At 42.2% G+C, this 16,242-nt stretch overlaps 1 protein-coding gene across 9 annotated transcripts in view; it reads right to left on the bottom strand.

The window, feature by feature from the left end:
* Positions 1 to 16,242, bottom strand: part of FAT1 (FAT atypical cadherin 1) — a 168,145-nt gene that overhangs the window by 55,300 nt on the left and 96,603 nt on the right. For all 9 annotated transcript variants that reach the window (XM_061585088.1, XM_061585090.1, XM_061585091.1 and 6 more), the window contains 2 exons: positions 15,843 to 16,053; positions 5,169 to 5,308 (listed from right to left, as the gene is read on the bottom strand). In XM_061585088.1, coding sequence (XP_061441072.1) covers positions 5,169 to 5,308; positions 15,843 to 16,053 — 351 coding nt within the window. The remainder of the gene's footprint in view (positions 1 to 5,168; positions 5,309 to 15,842; positions 16,054 to 16,242) is intronic.

The following is a 16,242-nucleotide window of genomic DNA, read 5'->3' as shown; positions in this document are numbered from 1 at the left end:
ATAAAAACAATTTGAAAAGCAGAAAAAGGGCATTTAGAAAGCTACTGTGAAAAAAGAAATACAAGTAGACCCAACTGAGAAGCAAGATGACATTTTTAATACATCTGAACTGACAGAGCAATCTGAGCTATTAATGAACAATAAAAGGAGCAGCCAAGCAGAGCAATGACAATGCTGAGACAAAGTATCGTATTTTTGCTTCAGTTTTTCGTTGCAAAGTTCAATGAACGAAATATGGACCCTAGAACTAATCTTGGCTGGAAATTCCAAACGAGGCATTCAAAGACTGACATAAAAAAGGGCAATGTAAGCAACAGTATCAACCTAGAATTAACCATTTGTCAAATGTTAAAGTTATAAACCCAATGCACATGAATACATACTTCAAATAAAAGTCAGTATAGATGCTGAGTGAGATCAGATGAATAAAAGTTCATACTACCCTGAGCCATTTGAGCTATTAAAGATAACCAGAATGATTGTATTAGCAGTACCCAACGTTTTAGTATTTATATTTGCAGTATTTGTTTTTAATTTGTTTCTTAATTGGTCATAAAATACCTGTATATATTATTCAAAGCAGTTTGTGAGAGCCTTCGTTTGTTCCCAATTTCTATTTTTACATTACTGATTTGTTTCTTTGTCCTCATCCACTGAACAAAGGTTCCTTTCGCATACCTGCCAAGTATGGAAGTACTGTTGTCCCACTGGAAGGAACAGAAGCATCATCTCAGTTGCTACACCCAAGCTGAGGAACTCGTTGCCCCAAGACACACACCTCGCCAATGTTATCAATTTTCCACTTCATCTGAAAAGGTTTTTGTTTCAGCAGACCTTGTTCAACTCTTACTGTTGTTGTTATGGTGGTGTTGGTGTTGGATACATGGCTCACTCATACATTTAAGGTGGGAGTACCCAAAGGTTAAGCAATACTGGCATTTGGTTTTCACTGCCATCACAGGAATAACAAAATAGTTAGTCCAATGGGATCCCAGTGAACATAATAAAAAGCCCTGCTGGATCAGGTTAAAGGCCCATCTGCTCTAGCATCCTGCTCTCACAGTGGCTAATCAGATATTTATGGGAAACCTTCAAGCAAGACCCAAGTTCACTAGTATTCTCCCTACTTGTGGTTCATGGCAACTGGTATTCAAACACATACTTGCCACCTGCCACCGACAGTAGAGGTAGAATATAGCTATGCTTTATTCCAGAGGCACAATAAATTGGTATGATACTGCACAATGGTCTTATAGTGCACCTTCTCATAGCAGCGTGTATTGCTTTGGAAAAGCAAAGAAGGCTTTTCACTGTGGCAATGGTATAATACAGCAAACCGCCCTTGTCGAGAAGTGTAAAGAGACAAAACTACTCAAGACACGTTCAGGGAAGAGTAGTATGTATTATTTATTAACTTTCATGGTGGTAACACCCAACCTCCCTGAGGTCATAGATGGGAGCTCTTCATATCTTAATGTAATGATTTGCTCTTGTGTGAAACATCTTTCTGTAGACAGGTGATATAGACAGGTGCAATGAATATACTTTGTTCATCCTGCCATTAAGGTTTTATTTTCATTATGGTTGTAGTGTTTACAAATTCAATAAAAAAAGATTAAAAAAAGAAAAAGAACACAGCAAGAAATGAAAGAGACAACATTCTGAAGGGAGCAAAGAAAAGTCAACTGAAAGCAAGCAAAAGATCTGCTCAAACAAAAATGCAACTGTTGAATAACTAATAAAGAGAAGGCTACGGCTGGCTGGAAGAAAGAGTTCCTCAACCTGGGTACCCCAATAGCCACCCCCAAAATGAACCTCAGATGGTGGCAGGACAATACTGAAGTCCATTTTCTATAGGAAGGATCATATGGACAGAGTCTGTCCTTCAAAAAGTTGCTTCCTCAAAAATTCTCCAGGTAGCTACCATTTCTTGCATAGGGCATCAGGATGACCTTTTTTCTGAATTAGCACAATCAGGTGCTCCAATATTGAATTTATAAGACTCCTGACTTCAAAGTGAAATATTATACTATATAGGTGGGTATCCTGTATGTATGCGAGGCTTTTTCTTTCCTCATTCTGAAGAATGTGTGAGCACCTATGTTATAGTTTCCCCTCCACAGCTTTATGCATTCATAAGCAAACCTGTATTGCACAATTTAAGATTGAGGTCAAAAATAAAACCTTCTTGTTTTCAATAATGTTAAATTTGGAAACTGAAAAGCAGAATGTGAAATATTGCAAATGAACAGCCTTTAATCCCAATTCATAGCAAATGCATTCATTTTGCAGAATGCGAAGTTTTAGTGTGAGAAACAAAGCACATAGAGGGCAGTAGTTAGCTTTAAAAAGTTTCAATTATTTCTACTTAATTAAAAGATTATAACCATAGAAATAACTAATAAGTGGACAGGGCCACAAAATACCTTTCTATAAATATCAACTGAATTGCTCAAACATATTATTTTCCATTTCCCATTAATAATCTTCATTTAAGATCAGACCAAAAGGCATTCATGTTTTGAAGGCACATGACCATCTCCCCGTATCTCTTTTCTTCCTCGGTCACCTTTAATATTGTCAAGATTATTACTGAAAGCCCTGAATTTTATTTGTACATCATGCATTCAGACCCTAACAGCAATCTCACATACTGTCTCAGTATTTTTCTCAAGCAAAGCTATTTGAATACTTTCACTAAGTCAAATGTTCCACAGATGCTGATGGCCTGCAGTCAATCTCAGCATTCACATTTAGCAGTCACATTCAATAGGTTACTTTTTCCATAATGAGACCATATATTTGGTTTACTATTTTTACATAGACAACAGTTTGATAGCATGCTCTTTCACAGTTAAATTGAAATTAACACTGGCTATTAATCAAGACTTGTTAAGTAGTTTACTGTATTTCAAATGCTCAACCAAGTATTTTATGACCTGAACAATCCCAGGCTGCTTGCTGCACTTAAATGTATTTTAGCACATTCTCTGCACACAACTTTGTAATTCAGCTTATTGGGCTTATGGCAGTTTTTAAAAAAAAGCAATTATCTGTTTTTACAATATTCAGCATGACTTCAACAGATCAACAGTTAAAACATTCTTATTTAAGTAAGCTGCACTAAACAGAAGATATATAAATAACAATTATTTATCATCATCATCATATGTTGCTATATTTGTTATATTAAATTTCAACAGAGTATGTCTCAGTTTACACCATGGTAGTATAAAAAACCCACTCCTCTTCAAGGAAATGAAATGACAAGTGAATGGTAAAATAATACATGAGATAAAAACAAACACAAGAACTAATTCTACTTTCATTAGTTTTTTAAAATGAACTTTTATGTAGAGTGAGGTGAAAGTCAGAGAAACTAAGCTTAGACAGGAGACATGTCTAGACTAAACTCCAGTGCAAACCCTGTTCGTGTCATAAGCGTTGTTTGTACTAATGGATATAGTGCTATTACTGTGGCATGGAAATGTGAAATTCTACCAGTCATAGTTCAAGCTAATCCCTTCAAATAAGGAATAGGGGAATTCCGTTCAAACACAACCCTTTGTGCTGTTCCGCAAAAGCTACCACCGCAATCTCTCGCTCTTATGCTAAAAGAATAAAAGAGACACGGGATGATATAGAAAACAGCTGAAAATCAATCTGTGCATTTTGAAATGGAGAAAACAAAATGGACAAATCTGTGCTGACCACCAAAAAGAAGGGGTACACATTTTCATTTTTAGAAAAAGGTTTATATTTTCCAATATTAGTAAATTATTCTTCTATTATTTTCCAGACGATACGCAGAATACTTTTTTGGGGGGAAACAAACCATAATAGCTAGCTTTGTATGGTATGTGAATGAGGGTTTTTGGTTTGTTTCACTCCAAACAAACCACACATTGTAGCTACTGATCATGATTTCTTGGGAGCTAAATGAACCGTGGTACCTGTGGTTTACCACACTGTGCAAACAAGGCTACTGTGTGTTCTTTCAACCCAGTTTTTTTAAAAATAGTACATAAGTGAAGTTTGCTATTAATGGCATTATTTAGTTCATCTTTGATATGGTGGCGAATTTTACATGAATTTAGGTTTATTCCAGTAAAGATTTCTCCTGGCTCCTCAAACCCACACTCAAAGCTGACAATGCCATCGTTCCTGAAAGGACAAAGCATAGGAGATTCTTCAAAGGGATAATCATAAGAAGTTTATGTCGGTCAACATTTTACAATCCCAATGTGGAAGCCATGTGAAGCAACACAGTGGCTGCAATATGTAGTTGTGCTTACCAAGTGGATTTTGCTATTTCACAGAGACTTTCCACATAACAGCAACAATCCACTCTATACAGCCAGTGGATTCAAGTGCCTTCTATGTGGGAGATATAACGTGTAGGTCCATTATTTTAGAAAACTACACTTTAAGAAGGTATTTTGTAATTTGGGATAACTCATACACCGTATTACTCTATGTTGATAAAAAAAATATGGGCTTACTCCAAGTTTTAATGTAAACTAGTTAAGAAAGAAGTTGGCCTAAAGTTGATATCACTAATCCCAAAGTAGTGATTAAGTTTAACAATACGCCTGCCATGCCATTGTGAAAAACTCATTTGCAAATACATAACATCATCTTGGTACACTTGTCAAGGAAACCTGATTGGCAGCAGCAAACTGTTGGGCAACTACTTAGTAGCAAACCCAGGAATGCTGTCATATAATATTACATTATTATTTTCAGGAACAACAGTACTGCCTACTTTTGTTATGTAGTTTCATTGTAATTCTTAATAGCTTGAACATAGCTGATTTTATCTCTTTACCTTCTGCAATTTTGGCTGGGTTTGGATTTGCTTTTGGATACTGCTGATAATTGGGGTATTTTAAATCCTTTTCTTTATTTATTCTTCTAATACCAGAACATTCTATGCCTTTAAACCTGTTGATTCAAAGTGCACTTATCTGCTTACACATGGCCTTTCCCCTTTGGCTATCCAACATTAGGGCTATTGTATTGTGTTGGTACTGGAAACTACTTCTTTTTCACATAAAGTCCCCTTAATTTATGCACAATGTAATTCTGCCCAAGGGAGAAAAAAAGAAGCCGCAAGAAATGGTTACAAATTCTTCTTTCAATAAACACTTCATTAGAAATTCCATTACCTGAGTGCCAATAGTCCTAGTTCCATCTGTTGCTTCTACTGTCAGATTGTAATTTGATTTTTGTTCTGCATCAAGAGGTTTAGCGACAATGATGGTTCCAGTGCCCTTGTCCACATCAAAGCGGCTGTCATAGTTGCCACCTGCTCCAAGAAATTGCACAAGACAGAAGTTCATAAAAAGCTGCTTTGATGTATCGCTTCATGAAAACATGCTTTGCTATGATGCTTCATACAACCTTAAAATAAAATCAGTTCAGAAATAGCTGGTGCTACTTATTGGATTTGTAATCTAGTCATAATACAACAGATTGCCACTAGGAACAAAAAGTTTGATGTTTCTCACAATGATACTCTCTGTATTTGACCCATGACAAAGGCTGTGTTTCCAGAATTAAATCTTTCAAATCCTGAACGTTATCTTTTTTAAAAAAGATGAATGCTTCTAAAATAGCCATGCAAATAAGCCTATAAATATCACTACCCCACATTTATTAGCTTAGATGTCCACATATGCACGTTATTTGTTAAAGAACCAAGTTTCATAAAGCTTTCTTTCGTGATAACCAAGAGGTGATTCTTACTTGCAAAGGTGACCAGACATGTGGGTATTTACAAGCCTATTCTAAAATATGTAATAAGCAAATATTCTTTCACATATGGAACTAGTCACTAAATAATATATTCTATGACTTCTTTAAAATTGTGTTTTCTTGCTTAAACCAAAGAACTTGGGTGAGTATCAAAATCTTAGGCATGCTTACCATGGGTGCACAATACACTAAGCACTGCTACCACTGAAGTGCTGTTGAATTTATGTGGTTTACAAAATAGCAGTGCTTGGTGGATTGTGCCCCAGGAGACCAGCCTGTTCTTGGGTACTGGAAGAAAAGCTTTAGGAGAAGGTGGAATTAAAGGCTGAAAGAGAAAAGGAAAAGAGCACAATAGCTTTTTTAAAAAAAACCAAACACTTTTCTATGTTGATGCATTTATTTTATCCCTCTACAAAACTTCTAAACACCTTTTGATATATAGTTCAAAAATTAGATTGAAGTATAGTTCAATAAACACAGCCATAATATTTGTGAGCAGATTGCCTCAGCAACACAATAACCCTTAAAATCAAATGTAGTTAGCTATGATAAATACCGCCCATTAACTTCTACTGGTTTCAACTTTTAGCCAAACTATTTGAAATTACTTTCCATTGTTTGTTAACCCAACACTCACTGTGGCAAAAACATTTGTCCTCATTATGTGGCACATGTGTTCCGTCCTGTTCTCTTTTGAGTAGCATGTTTAAAGCACACATTTTTTTAAAAAAAGAATTAAAAATGTTTAGCCTTTTTTAATTATGAATTCCAATTATTTTTAGACTTCAGCAATATTTCTGCACAACAACACTGTACATGTCGTCCAATCACAGTATATTTACTTGGAAATTCCATATATTTAAATGGTACTTACTCCAAGTAAAAATGTTTACAATTACATCTGTAACAAATTAGAAAACAGTGGTATTTCAGAGTTTGTTTCTGCCTTTCAGAGAAGTCAGCCAGACTGATAGGCTGGGTGGTACCTCACTAATGTTGCTGAATTTCTGGCAATTCTTATGGGGATCTAAAGGCAGGCTAGTGGGTACCTCAGAGAAATCTTCCTTCACTAAAATAAATACAATAGGGTAGAACATCATATATTTTATCTGAGTTGCTGGTGCAATACACTTTACTGGGGATGATGCCACAATGAATACCACCACCCATGGACATTTCATAGAATAGTAGAGTTGGAAGGGGCCTATAAGGCCATCGAGTCCAACCCCCTGCTCAATGCAGGTGGTCTGCCTCAATTTGCCTTTGGGCTAGAGAGCTTTATGCTGCATCGAGACAAAAGGTTCCCCTTGTCTCGATTTAGTGATACAGCAGAGACCTATCACAAAGGTGAGCTTGTACAGTCCCTGTGCTAACTTTTTAAACACTGGTCTCCAATTTAGACTAGCAGCGGCCAACACACTGGATGATGGTTTGCAGAAAACATGATGGTGGGTAGTCCCATTTGTGGAACTCGCTTTCCAGATAAGAGACTTTTGGTCTTACCATGAAAAAGGTCTTCTCCTGTGCATGTCAAAGATGATATCAGGTGGGTAAGTAGCTCCACCTAGCGGTTGAAGGCAGAAGAGCACTGTTGATTTTTGCAGGAAATTCCTGTTCTGTTTAGCTCCTTCCAGCCTTAAAAATCTTTAAAGCTAAGGTGCTCCCACAGATAATGTACGGAGTCTCCGTTTGGGGATGGGACAATAGGAATATAACCTTCCTAGAGTCTACCCAAAACAACTTTCTAGGCGCTTATTGTCCCTTCCTCCGGGTACATCAGCAGCAATGCTACAGGCAGAGACAGGCCTCCCCCCGCTGTGTGCACATTTAGATCTTACCCTCATGAAATTCTTTAGATCTACCTATGCACTCCAAGGCAGGGAAATCCTAAAACTCTGTCTCGATCACCCCTTTTCCTTCAATTTATGGGGTTGTAAATTAGATGATCTGATACATAGATATCATATCTCTCTACAGGAATTTACCTCAATTCCAAATAACAACTGGCTCCGTGAGGTTGTCTTTCTCCACTCTATGAATTTAGACAGACTAGCTTTAATCAACTCTAAGGTTGCCCCTTGGTTTTGGAGGTTTAAGTTTGACTACCAATGTTCCTTATACCTTATACATCCCCTCCCTCTCGCACTTAGACAGGCTTTTACTGCTCTATGTTTTTTTCTCTCTCCCTAACGCCGATAGAGAGGGCCGGATCTCTGGAATCCCCAAGGATCAAAGGTTCTGTGTATTTGTGGCTCTAATATGGCGGAGGACCTCCCTCACGTAATGTTTTACTGTCCAATCTATAAAAATCCCAGATCCAGATTCCTTTGGAAATGGACAGATACCTACTTGCTTAATTCAGTAGAGGACAAAATAACCTTCCTATTGTCTGACTCTAATTTGGAGGTGACCTACAATGTATCCTCGTTCGCAATTGCTGCGCGAAAACTTCGAACTAATTATAATCCGTCTTATGAAATAGATGGGTTGTATTCATGTAATAGTTAGGGATTCGTTGTTGTCTGTTTTAACATTTTGTTTTAAATCTATATAAATTTTACTGTACCTGTTTTACGCACTTGTGTTGGCCTATGGCCCTGCAATTCTTAATAAAGTAAAGTTTAGCTCCCAGCTCAGTTCTTGATGACAAGCTAACTAGTACTGAGAGCACTGACAGGAAGCACAACATGAAACGTCAAGCAACAGCACTCATACACTCTGTGCAATTGGCCTACAAGGTACCCATGATTGCAGCCCAGCCCACCTAGGGAGTGGCCCTGATATAATCTTTGACATGCACAGAGAAGACAGTTTTCACAGTAAGACCAAAGGTCTCTTCTCCTGTGCATGAAAATATGATATCAGGTGGGACATACCAAAGCTGACCCATGTAGCGTGGGAATATTGCTGGGCTGAAATTCATTGACAGTCAGAGAGAACATGCTGTAGCACCCTCCTCCCAAAGGCTGCTTCTGCTTCTGCATGCTTATTAATCTTGCAGTGTCTAATAAAAGTATTGGGAGTGGCACATATAGCCACTTTACATATCTCCGCTAGTGAAGTATTTCTTGAGAATGCTGCTGTTGTGGCTGCTGCTCTAATGGAATGAGCCACTATCCTGGCTGGTCGCGCCAGTCACAGCAAAGCGTATGCCAAGGTAATACATGCCTTGATCCACCTACCAAGGGTGGATGCTGAAATGAAATGAAACAAATAAGCTGTCTGTCTTGCAAAAGGGCTTAGTTTTGGATATATATACTTTTAAGGCTCTTCATGTCCAGTGAGTGCCACGCCTTTTCTGTGGGGTGCACAGGGTTAGGGTAGAAAGAAGGGAGCACTAACTCTTGTTGACAGTGAAAGGTAGATATAACGTTAGGACAAAAGGAAGGTACAGTACAAAGTACTACCCTATCCTTATGAAAAACACAGAAATTCTTATCTACAGAAAGGGCATTCAGCTGAGACACATGACGGGCCGAAGTAATGGCCACAAGGAACAGGACTTTAAAGGATAGCAAATGGAGAGGAACTTCACTTAATGGCTCGAAGGGAGATTTCTAAAGGGCCATTAAAACTTTGTGTAGGTCCCAAGTTGGGAAACGACAGACCGTCAGCAGTGCAGATATCATTGCCCCCCTAAGGAAATGCTTCAGGAATGGGTGAGAACCTAATAGCTTTTCGGGAAACTTAGATAGGATTGACGGCAAATTTGAAGCCTGACGTCTCAAAGTGTTTTTGGTCTGAGTCCCGTTAAGCCCTGCTGTAGGAATGAGAGGATCTCTTTAATACAGTAGGGCCCCACTCATACGATAGGTTATGTTACAGGCCGCTGCCGAAAAGCAAAAACCACTGGAAAGTGGGGCTCTACTGTATTCTAGCCACCGCGCTCCAGGTGACAGCGATCAGCTGTAGTGCATGAGCTCCCTGCGTTACAGCTGTAGCGTGCAGTCAACAATAGAGCGGGGAGCTCCAGCTACCGCACTCCAGCTGACAGCGATCAGCTGGAGCACACGAGCTCCCCGCTCATCAGCTGTAGCGTGCGATCAGCTGTAGCACGGGGAGCTCACATGCTACTGCTGATAGCTGTCAGCTGGAATGTGGCAGCTGGAGCTCCCTGCGCCCCAGCTGATCACCCCACTGGCGCCGCTGTATTAGCGGAACACCAAAAAGCAGGGCCCTACTGTACCTGCCTTACTTGGATTTACGCCTTGTTTCTGTGACCAAGACAAGAAGGGTTTCCATGCGGCCTCATATATTCGAACAGTAGAAGGGCACCTGGAGGCCATCATTGTCTGTACAACTTGCCTCGGAATGCCTTTCTTTAAGAGACGTTGCAGTTCAATTTCCACACATGAAGAGCCAGCCAGCCGGGATCCGGATGGAGAAAATGTCCCTGTGACAACAGATCGTCCTTGAGAGGAATTCTCCACAGTGGACCGACGGACAGGTCGATAAGTTCCAGAAACCAAGGTCTGCTTGGCCACCGAGGAGCCACCAGCAGAACTGTTGCCATTTGGCTTGGATTTTCTGGAGCATTTTGGGAATGATCAGGAGAGGCGGAAAGGCATATAGCTGACCTGGAGGCCACTGGGCCACGAGAGCATCTATTCCCTCTGCCTCAGGTGTCTCATTGAGGCTGGAGGTGAAAAGGTCTACTTTGATCCTGCCGAATCGTGCCAGTATTGCCTGAAAGGCCAGAGGATGTAGCTTCCATTCCCCTTGATGCACCTTCTCCTGACTCAACCAGTCTGCTTGACTGTTATCCTCCCCTCTGAGGTATTCCGTCGTGAGTGACTCCAGATGTTCTTCCACCCACTGGAAGATGAGTGAGGCTTCCTTCTGGAGAAGGGGAGAGTGCATGCCTCCCTGATGATTCAAATGAGATTTGGTGGACACGTTGTCTGTCCTGACGAGCACCGCCACAACCGTACGGTACATGTGAAGTGTGTCAGGGCCAGGCGGATCACCCGAAGTTCCAGTAAATTGATTGGAAGGCTGGCTTCCTACTATGACCATGTTCCCTGCACCATCTGACTCTTGCAGATAGCGCCCCAGCCTCATAGGCTGGCATCCAACATGATCACTGTACATGGGGGATCATGGAATGGTACTCCCTTGAGTAGATTGGGTTTGTGTGCCCACCACATTAGGGACTGGCAAACTGCAGATGGCAATAACACTTTCCGATGCTACCTGGCTGCTATCTCGTTCTGGAACAGCAATAATGCCCACTGCAGGGGGCGAGAGTGATGACGTGCCCAAGGCATCGTTTGGAAGGCTGCCACCATTGACCCAAGCACTGAGCTAGGTGCATGAGGTCTGCTGCTGTGGAAGTCATAAGATGAGATACCACAGCTTGTATTTTGTTGATTCTGTCTTGTGCCAGCCATATTGCCCCCTGTTCTGAATCTATAGCGGCCCCCAGATGTACAATGCAACAGGAAGGAACTAACTGGCTCTTGTTCTGGTTGATTAGGAAGCCGTGATCCTTTAAGCAGGCTAAGGTGATGTGCAGATCCTCTCAAGCCTTGCTTAGCAATGGGGACAGAACGAGGAAGTCATCCAGATAAGGAAATATGTGGGCTCCTTGCATCCTGAGGTGGGCTACCAGAGTAACCACGATCTTCGTGAATACCCTGGGGGCAGACGACAGGCCGAAGGTCATGGCCCTGTATTCAAAATGGCCATTCCCCACCATGAACCTGAGATAGCGTCTGTGGGGGGGGGGGAAGATGGGGACGTGTAGGTAGGCTTCCTTCAAGTTGATTGAGGAGAGGAAGTCCCCTTTTTTCCAGTGCCTCCTTGATAGAAAGCAAGGTGTCCATGCAGAACTTGTGGTATTGAATGTATTTGTTCAGGTTCTTGAGGTCGAGTACCGCCCTGAATGACCCATCTGTTTTCGCAACAGTAAAGAAAATTGAGTAATTTCCTAAAAATATCTCCCCTGCTGGGATGGGCTCTATTGCTAATATTTGGAGCAGATGGGAAATTGCTTGGAAGGTTCTTGCCCTTTTGTCTTGAATCTGCAAGAGAGGGAATGCAACAAATCTTGCAGGGGGGGGGATGTAAATTCCAGCCTCAGGCCGTTTCTGAGGGTGCATAATACCCATTGGTCCAATGACGTCTCCCTCCACCACTGAGGAAAGCATTGGAGGCGTGCTCCCACTGGAGGGATGCTGGTGTCAGAATTGATGTTTGTTCCCTCTTGCCTAGTTTCCAAACCCTGGTCTATTGGGAACTTATGATTGGCCATTTGCCTGTGGACACTGTCTGTACCAGAAGGGGCAATTGGTGCGGGTGTCTTTAGCTCATCCCAATATCCTAGAATTCTGAAAGGACTGTGGCTGTGACTATGGGTGGAAGGCTCTCCGAAACAGCCTTCTGTCCTCTCTGTTCCTGGAGAAGGGCATAGATTTCTTCTTGTCCTTGGATTCCAGGACACCTGCTAGGGCTTCGTCACCAAATAACTTGCCTCCCATGTAGGGCTCTGAAGCCAGGTTAGAGCGAGCTGCGGCATCTGCTTCCCACTGACGCAGCCACAGGGTTCTACGGGTGAAGACGCCCGCTGCTAATGACCTTGCTGCAAATTGCATGGTGCCCATGGATGCATCTGCCATGAAGGTCACTGCCTGGGAGACTTTTAACAAGGATTTGCGCGCTCTGGCAGGGTTTTGTTGTGGGCCATCCAGAAGGTCCTCTAGCCATAAGAGAGAAGCTCTTGCAAACAAAGAAGATGCTGCTGCCGTAATGGAAAGCGCGCTAACCTCATGTACCCTTCTGAGACCTTGGTCCAGTTTACGTTCAGTCGCGTCCTTAAGGTGAGCATCTGAGTCTTTAGGATTCGAAGATGGATTTAGAAGATTAACTATGGGAGCATCCACTAACGGGACTTTCAGCTGGTCCATAATCTGCTGTTCCAGTGTATAGAACTTGTTAGCTGTTGACAACAACTTCTTGAACTGTAAAGGAACATTGAACTCGGATTTGATCACTTTAGGCAGCAATGCAGAGGGTTTGAGCCCCCTGGATTTAGATTTTGGGTCTGGACACACAGTCAGGATCCTGGATGTTGATGGAACTGGAGGGTCGTCAGGGGAGTGCAAGCTGAGGGCCTCCATTGCCTTGCATAAGATGGGGAGGAAACGGGGCTCTTAGAAAATTCTGTTGCTTGAAATCTCTTCCGATTCTGACTCCCCACTCCAGTCCTCTTTGTCTAAGACAATCAGTTCATTGTCTGGGTCAACAGGTGTCTCCTCTGGAGGTTGAACATGCCTATCTTGAGTAGCCACGTAAGGGTCAGGTGAATTGTGTGCTGCAGGAGGCTGTGGATTTGAAGATGATGGGATGGCTGACGAAGAACCTTGTGTTGCCTGTGTTCCCTGCATGCCACTAGGGAGGTGCTGTATGGAGGATGCTGTGCCTGACAGATTCCCTGACCAAATCCACTAAAGGGAAGCCCTGAGCTGATCTTTCAACTGTTGAAGCATGTGATACGATAAATGTAATTGAAGAGGCTGAGTGTGTGCACAACAGGGGTGATATGCCTCTGCTTGAAATTGGTGAGCAGGAGGAGAAGGGGGGGCTGGATTCCTTCCCCTTCTGTGACGTGGATGGTCTGGTATGAGGCAGACATGTATGTAAATCCCATGAAATCCTCAGGTGAGGATGTGGTAGAAAAAACTGAATCCAAGCCAGGGTGGGCTTGTATGCCTTCTTTCTCAGACTGACTCTTGGTCTCTATGAGTCCTGAAAGCAGTACTGTGCAAGTCCCTCCCCTCGTGTGCATTATGATTGCCAGGAATTGCCTGGTCTGACCGGTCTGCCTGTCCACCATGAACACTGCGCCATCTGAAGCCACCCTGCCCCCTATGTTCAGTGCCTCAGCCACCTCCAGCCTGTCGGAAAAGGGGCGGGTCATGGCCATCTCCATCTGGACATTTGGCCCAAAGGAAGGTCCTAAGGCCTGTCTGGGTAACAGTGGTGGTGGTGCTCCTAGTTTGGGCGGGAGCAGCTTGGGCCTCTTCTCCGGCCTGTCGGTGGGCTGCTTTCCCCACAGCAGGTCTTATGGGGGTTGGGCGCTATCAGGCATCTACATTCCCACCGACGCTTCGGGGAAACTAGCGCGTCTTGTTGCAGCCATTAAGGCGAGGCCGTGCCGCTGGCTTAGGAGGGTGAAGGAAGACTCCTCCCAGGGCTTGCACAATGAGCGCTGCTGCTAGATTCCCTTCTCCGCTGATGAGTTTGGTGTGGTGGGGGCATACAGCAGAGAGCGGTGGTAACGAGCCGGTCCAAGCGAAAGGGAGGGGGCGTTAAGTCCTCCCGTAGGGCGCTCCTGATAACTTCCCACCCCTGCACAGATCTGGTGAAGGAAGGGAGAGGAATCCCTTTCTTGGTTTGCCTCGCACTTCGGAAGGGCTCTAGGAGAGGAAAGGGATTTTTTTTTAAAACGGGGGGGGTAAGGTCAGAGGAGGAAAAAATACAGAGGATATAAGAAGAATAGAGAAGACAAATATACAGGGCTGAACACAGAGTAGAGAGAGTGATCAACCGTTGTGTGTGAAGGCAGAAGAGAACTGAGCTGGGAGCTACACAGAACAGGAAGTTCCTGCAAAAATCAACAGTGCTCTTCTGCCTTCAACCGCTAGGTGGAGCTACTTACCCACCTGATATCATCTTTCCATGCACAGGAGAAGCACGCCTGGCACAGAGTCTGCCTTTTCAGGGCAGACAAAGACCTTTTTATTTACATGTCTTAGCCTAATAATCCTCTGCTTTTCTTCTTCTTTTAGCACTGTTGCTGGTCCCATTGCTCTTTATATTCTATAGCTGCTTCTAGATGTACTGCTCTGTGTGTGTGTGTGTGTGTGTGTGTGTGTGTGTGTGTGTGTGTGTGTGCGCGCACCCCACCCTTCCTCCCTGCATTTCAAAACAGTAAACCACCCTAAGAGTTCTAAATAGGTCTTAGGTACAAGATACTAAAATTTACAAATAAATGCCGAATCAATGTATTTGATATTTGCAAATCTACCCATCTAGAAATGGTCTAAGTTATTTTGCATCAACCACTCTTCCATCGTCTGGGTGCTCTGAAAGACCATTTGGGACCAGACAAAAACTTCAAAGTAGTGGTTTGGTTCAAATGTAGCGATTAGCAACAGTAACAAAAACAAAACACACAAGAAAACAAGAGCAAGAACTAAAGGAAGAACTAAAGGAAGGGGAGAGTTTCTTTTAAACAGAAAATGTGTATTTCACAAGAATTATTAGAATATTCTAAATCTGTATGTTTTCACTTTAGATCTCATAATCGGAAAATAAATTATGTGATCTCAGCAGATACCTTCTGCTGTACAGTTCAGGTCACAAGCCATCTGAAAGATGTAAAAAGCTTCACTAGCAAGCTTGTCTCCTGGCACAGCCAAAAAGAAAGATAGCATGGAAAGCAAGCACAGAAGAAAGAAAATATGTCAATCAAATTGATTCATGCGATTAGTAATAGTAAAAAAGGTGCAGTAAGATTCCTTAAAATAGACACTGTAAGACCCTGATTAACGTGATGCATTCTCAACATTTTACCGACTCCCCATCCACCCACAAGAAAACACTCATTCTTTTTAACTTTTCCTTGCATTACTTTTTGTTCTATGTCCTGTGCTACTATTTAGCCATAGACAGAACTGATCACCCACTTTGGGCTACAACCCAAAAAAGAGGCTTCTTGACATCTCCCACCATCCACAGACCCTGCCTCAATCAAAAGAACTTGGACCTCCAAGAAAGCAGCACTGAGGTGGCAGCAGCCCTAAATGTACACTAGTGTCTGAAGGCATGACACAAAAATATTACCATGCTACTGAGGAGGATGCCTCTGTATCACAATAGAAATTTCAGGGGTAGAACAGAGCCGGAATAGGGTAGGCAATGTCTGCAGATTATTATTGAAAGCATCTCAACTTTGGAAGAAAAACAACGAAAGAACTTTTATGAAAACACTCTATTTCAGGGGCAGCCAATGTGGTGGCCTCCATATGTAAAATCTGTAACAGCAGCATAATCACCATGTAATTCATCAAAAATATTCTTACCCGTAATATCAAACCAGAGTGGAGTGCCAAGCGGTTCCACAGCTATTACTCCAATCATGTGAGCTACTGGATCACTTTCCATGACAGTGAAAGAAAAAAAAGTTTCTTCAAAAGAAATTGGTTCAGAGACTGGACTGGGTTTTGGAATCCATTCTATATGAAGTCGAGTCATTGAAAACTTTTGGGGTCGACCATTGTCCACAGCTTTAATCTGAGAAATATAGTATACAAATATAGAGGTCAAGAACCATGAAATTTGCTGTAAGCCAAAGGGTTTTTTACAGAACAATGCTATACATGTCTACTCAAAAGTCCCATTGAGTCTAATTGGGTTTATCTGCTCCAGTGTAAATTGACATAGGATTGTTGCAGCCTCAGATTTTGTTTTCCTGAAATAACA

Source organism: Rhineura floridana, chromosome 9 (assembly GCF_030035675.1).
Source record: "Rhineura floridana isolate rRhiFlo1 chromosome 9, rRhiFlo1.hap2, whole genome shotgun sequence".
NCBI classification, from domain to species: Eukaryota; Metazoa; Chordata; class Lepidosauria; order Squamata; family Rhineuridae; genus Rhineura; species Rhineura floridana.
The sequence above is the reverse complement of the archived record's forward strand: the minus strand, read 5'-3'. Positions and strand labels throughout refer to the sequence as shown.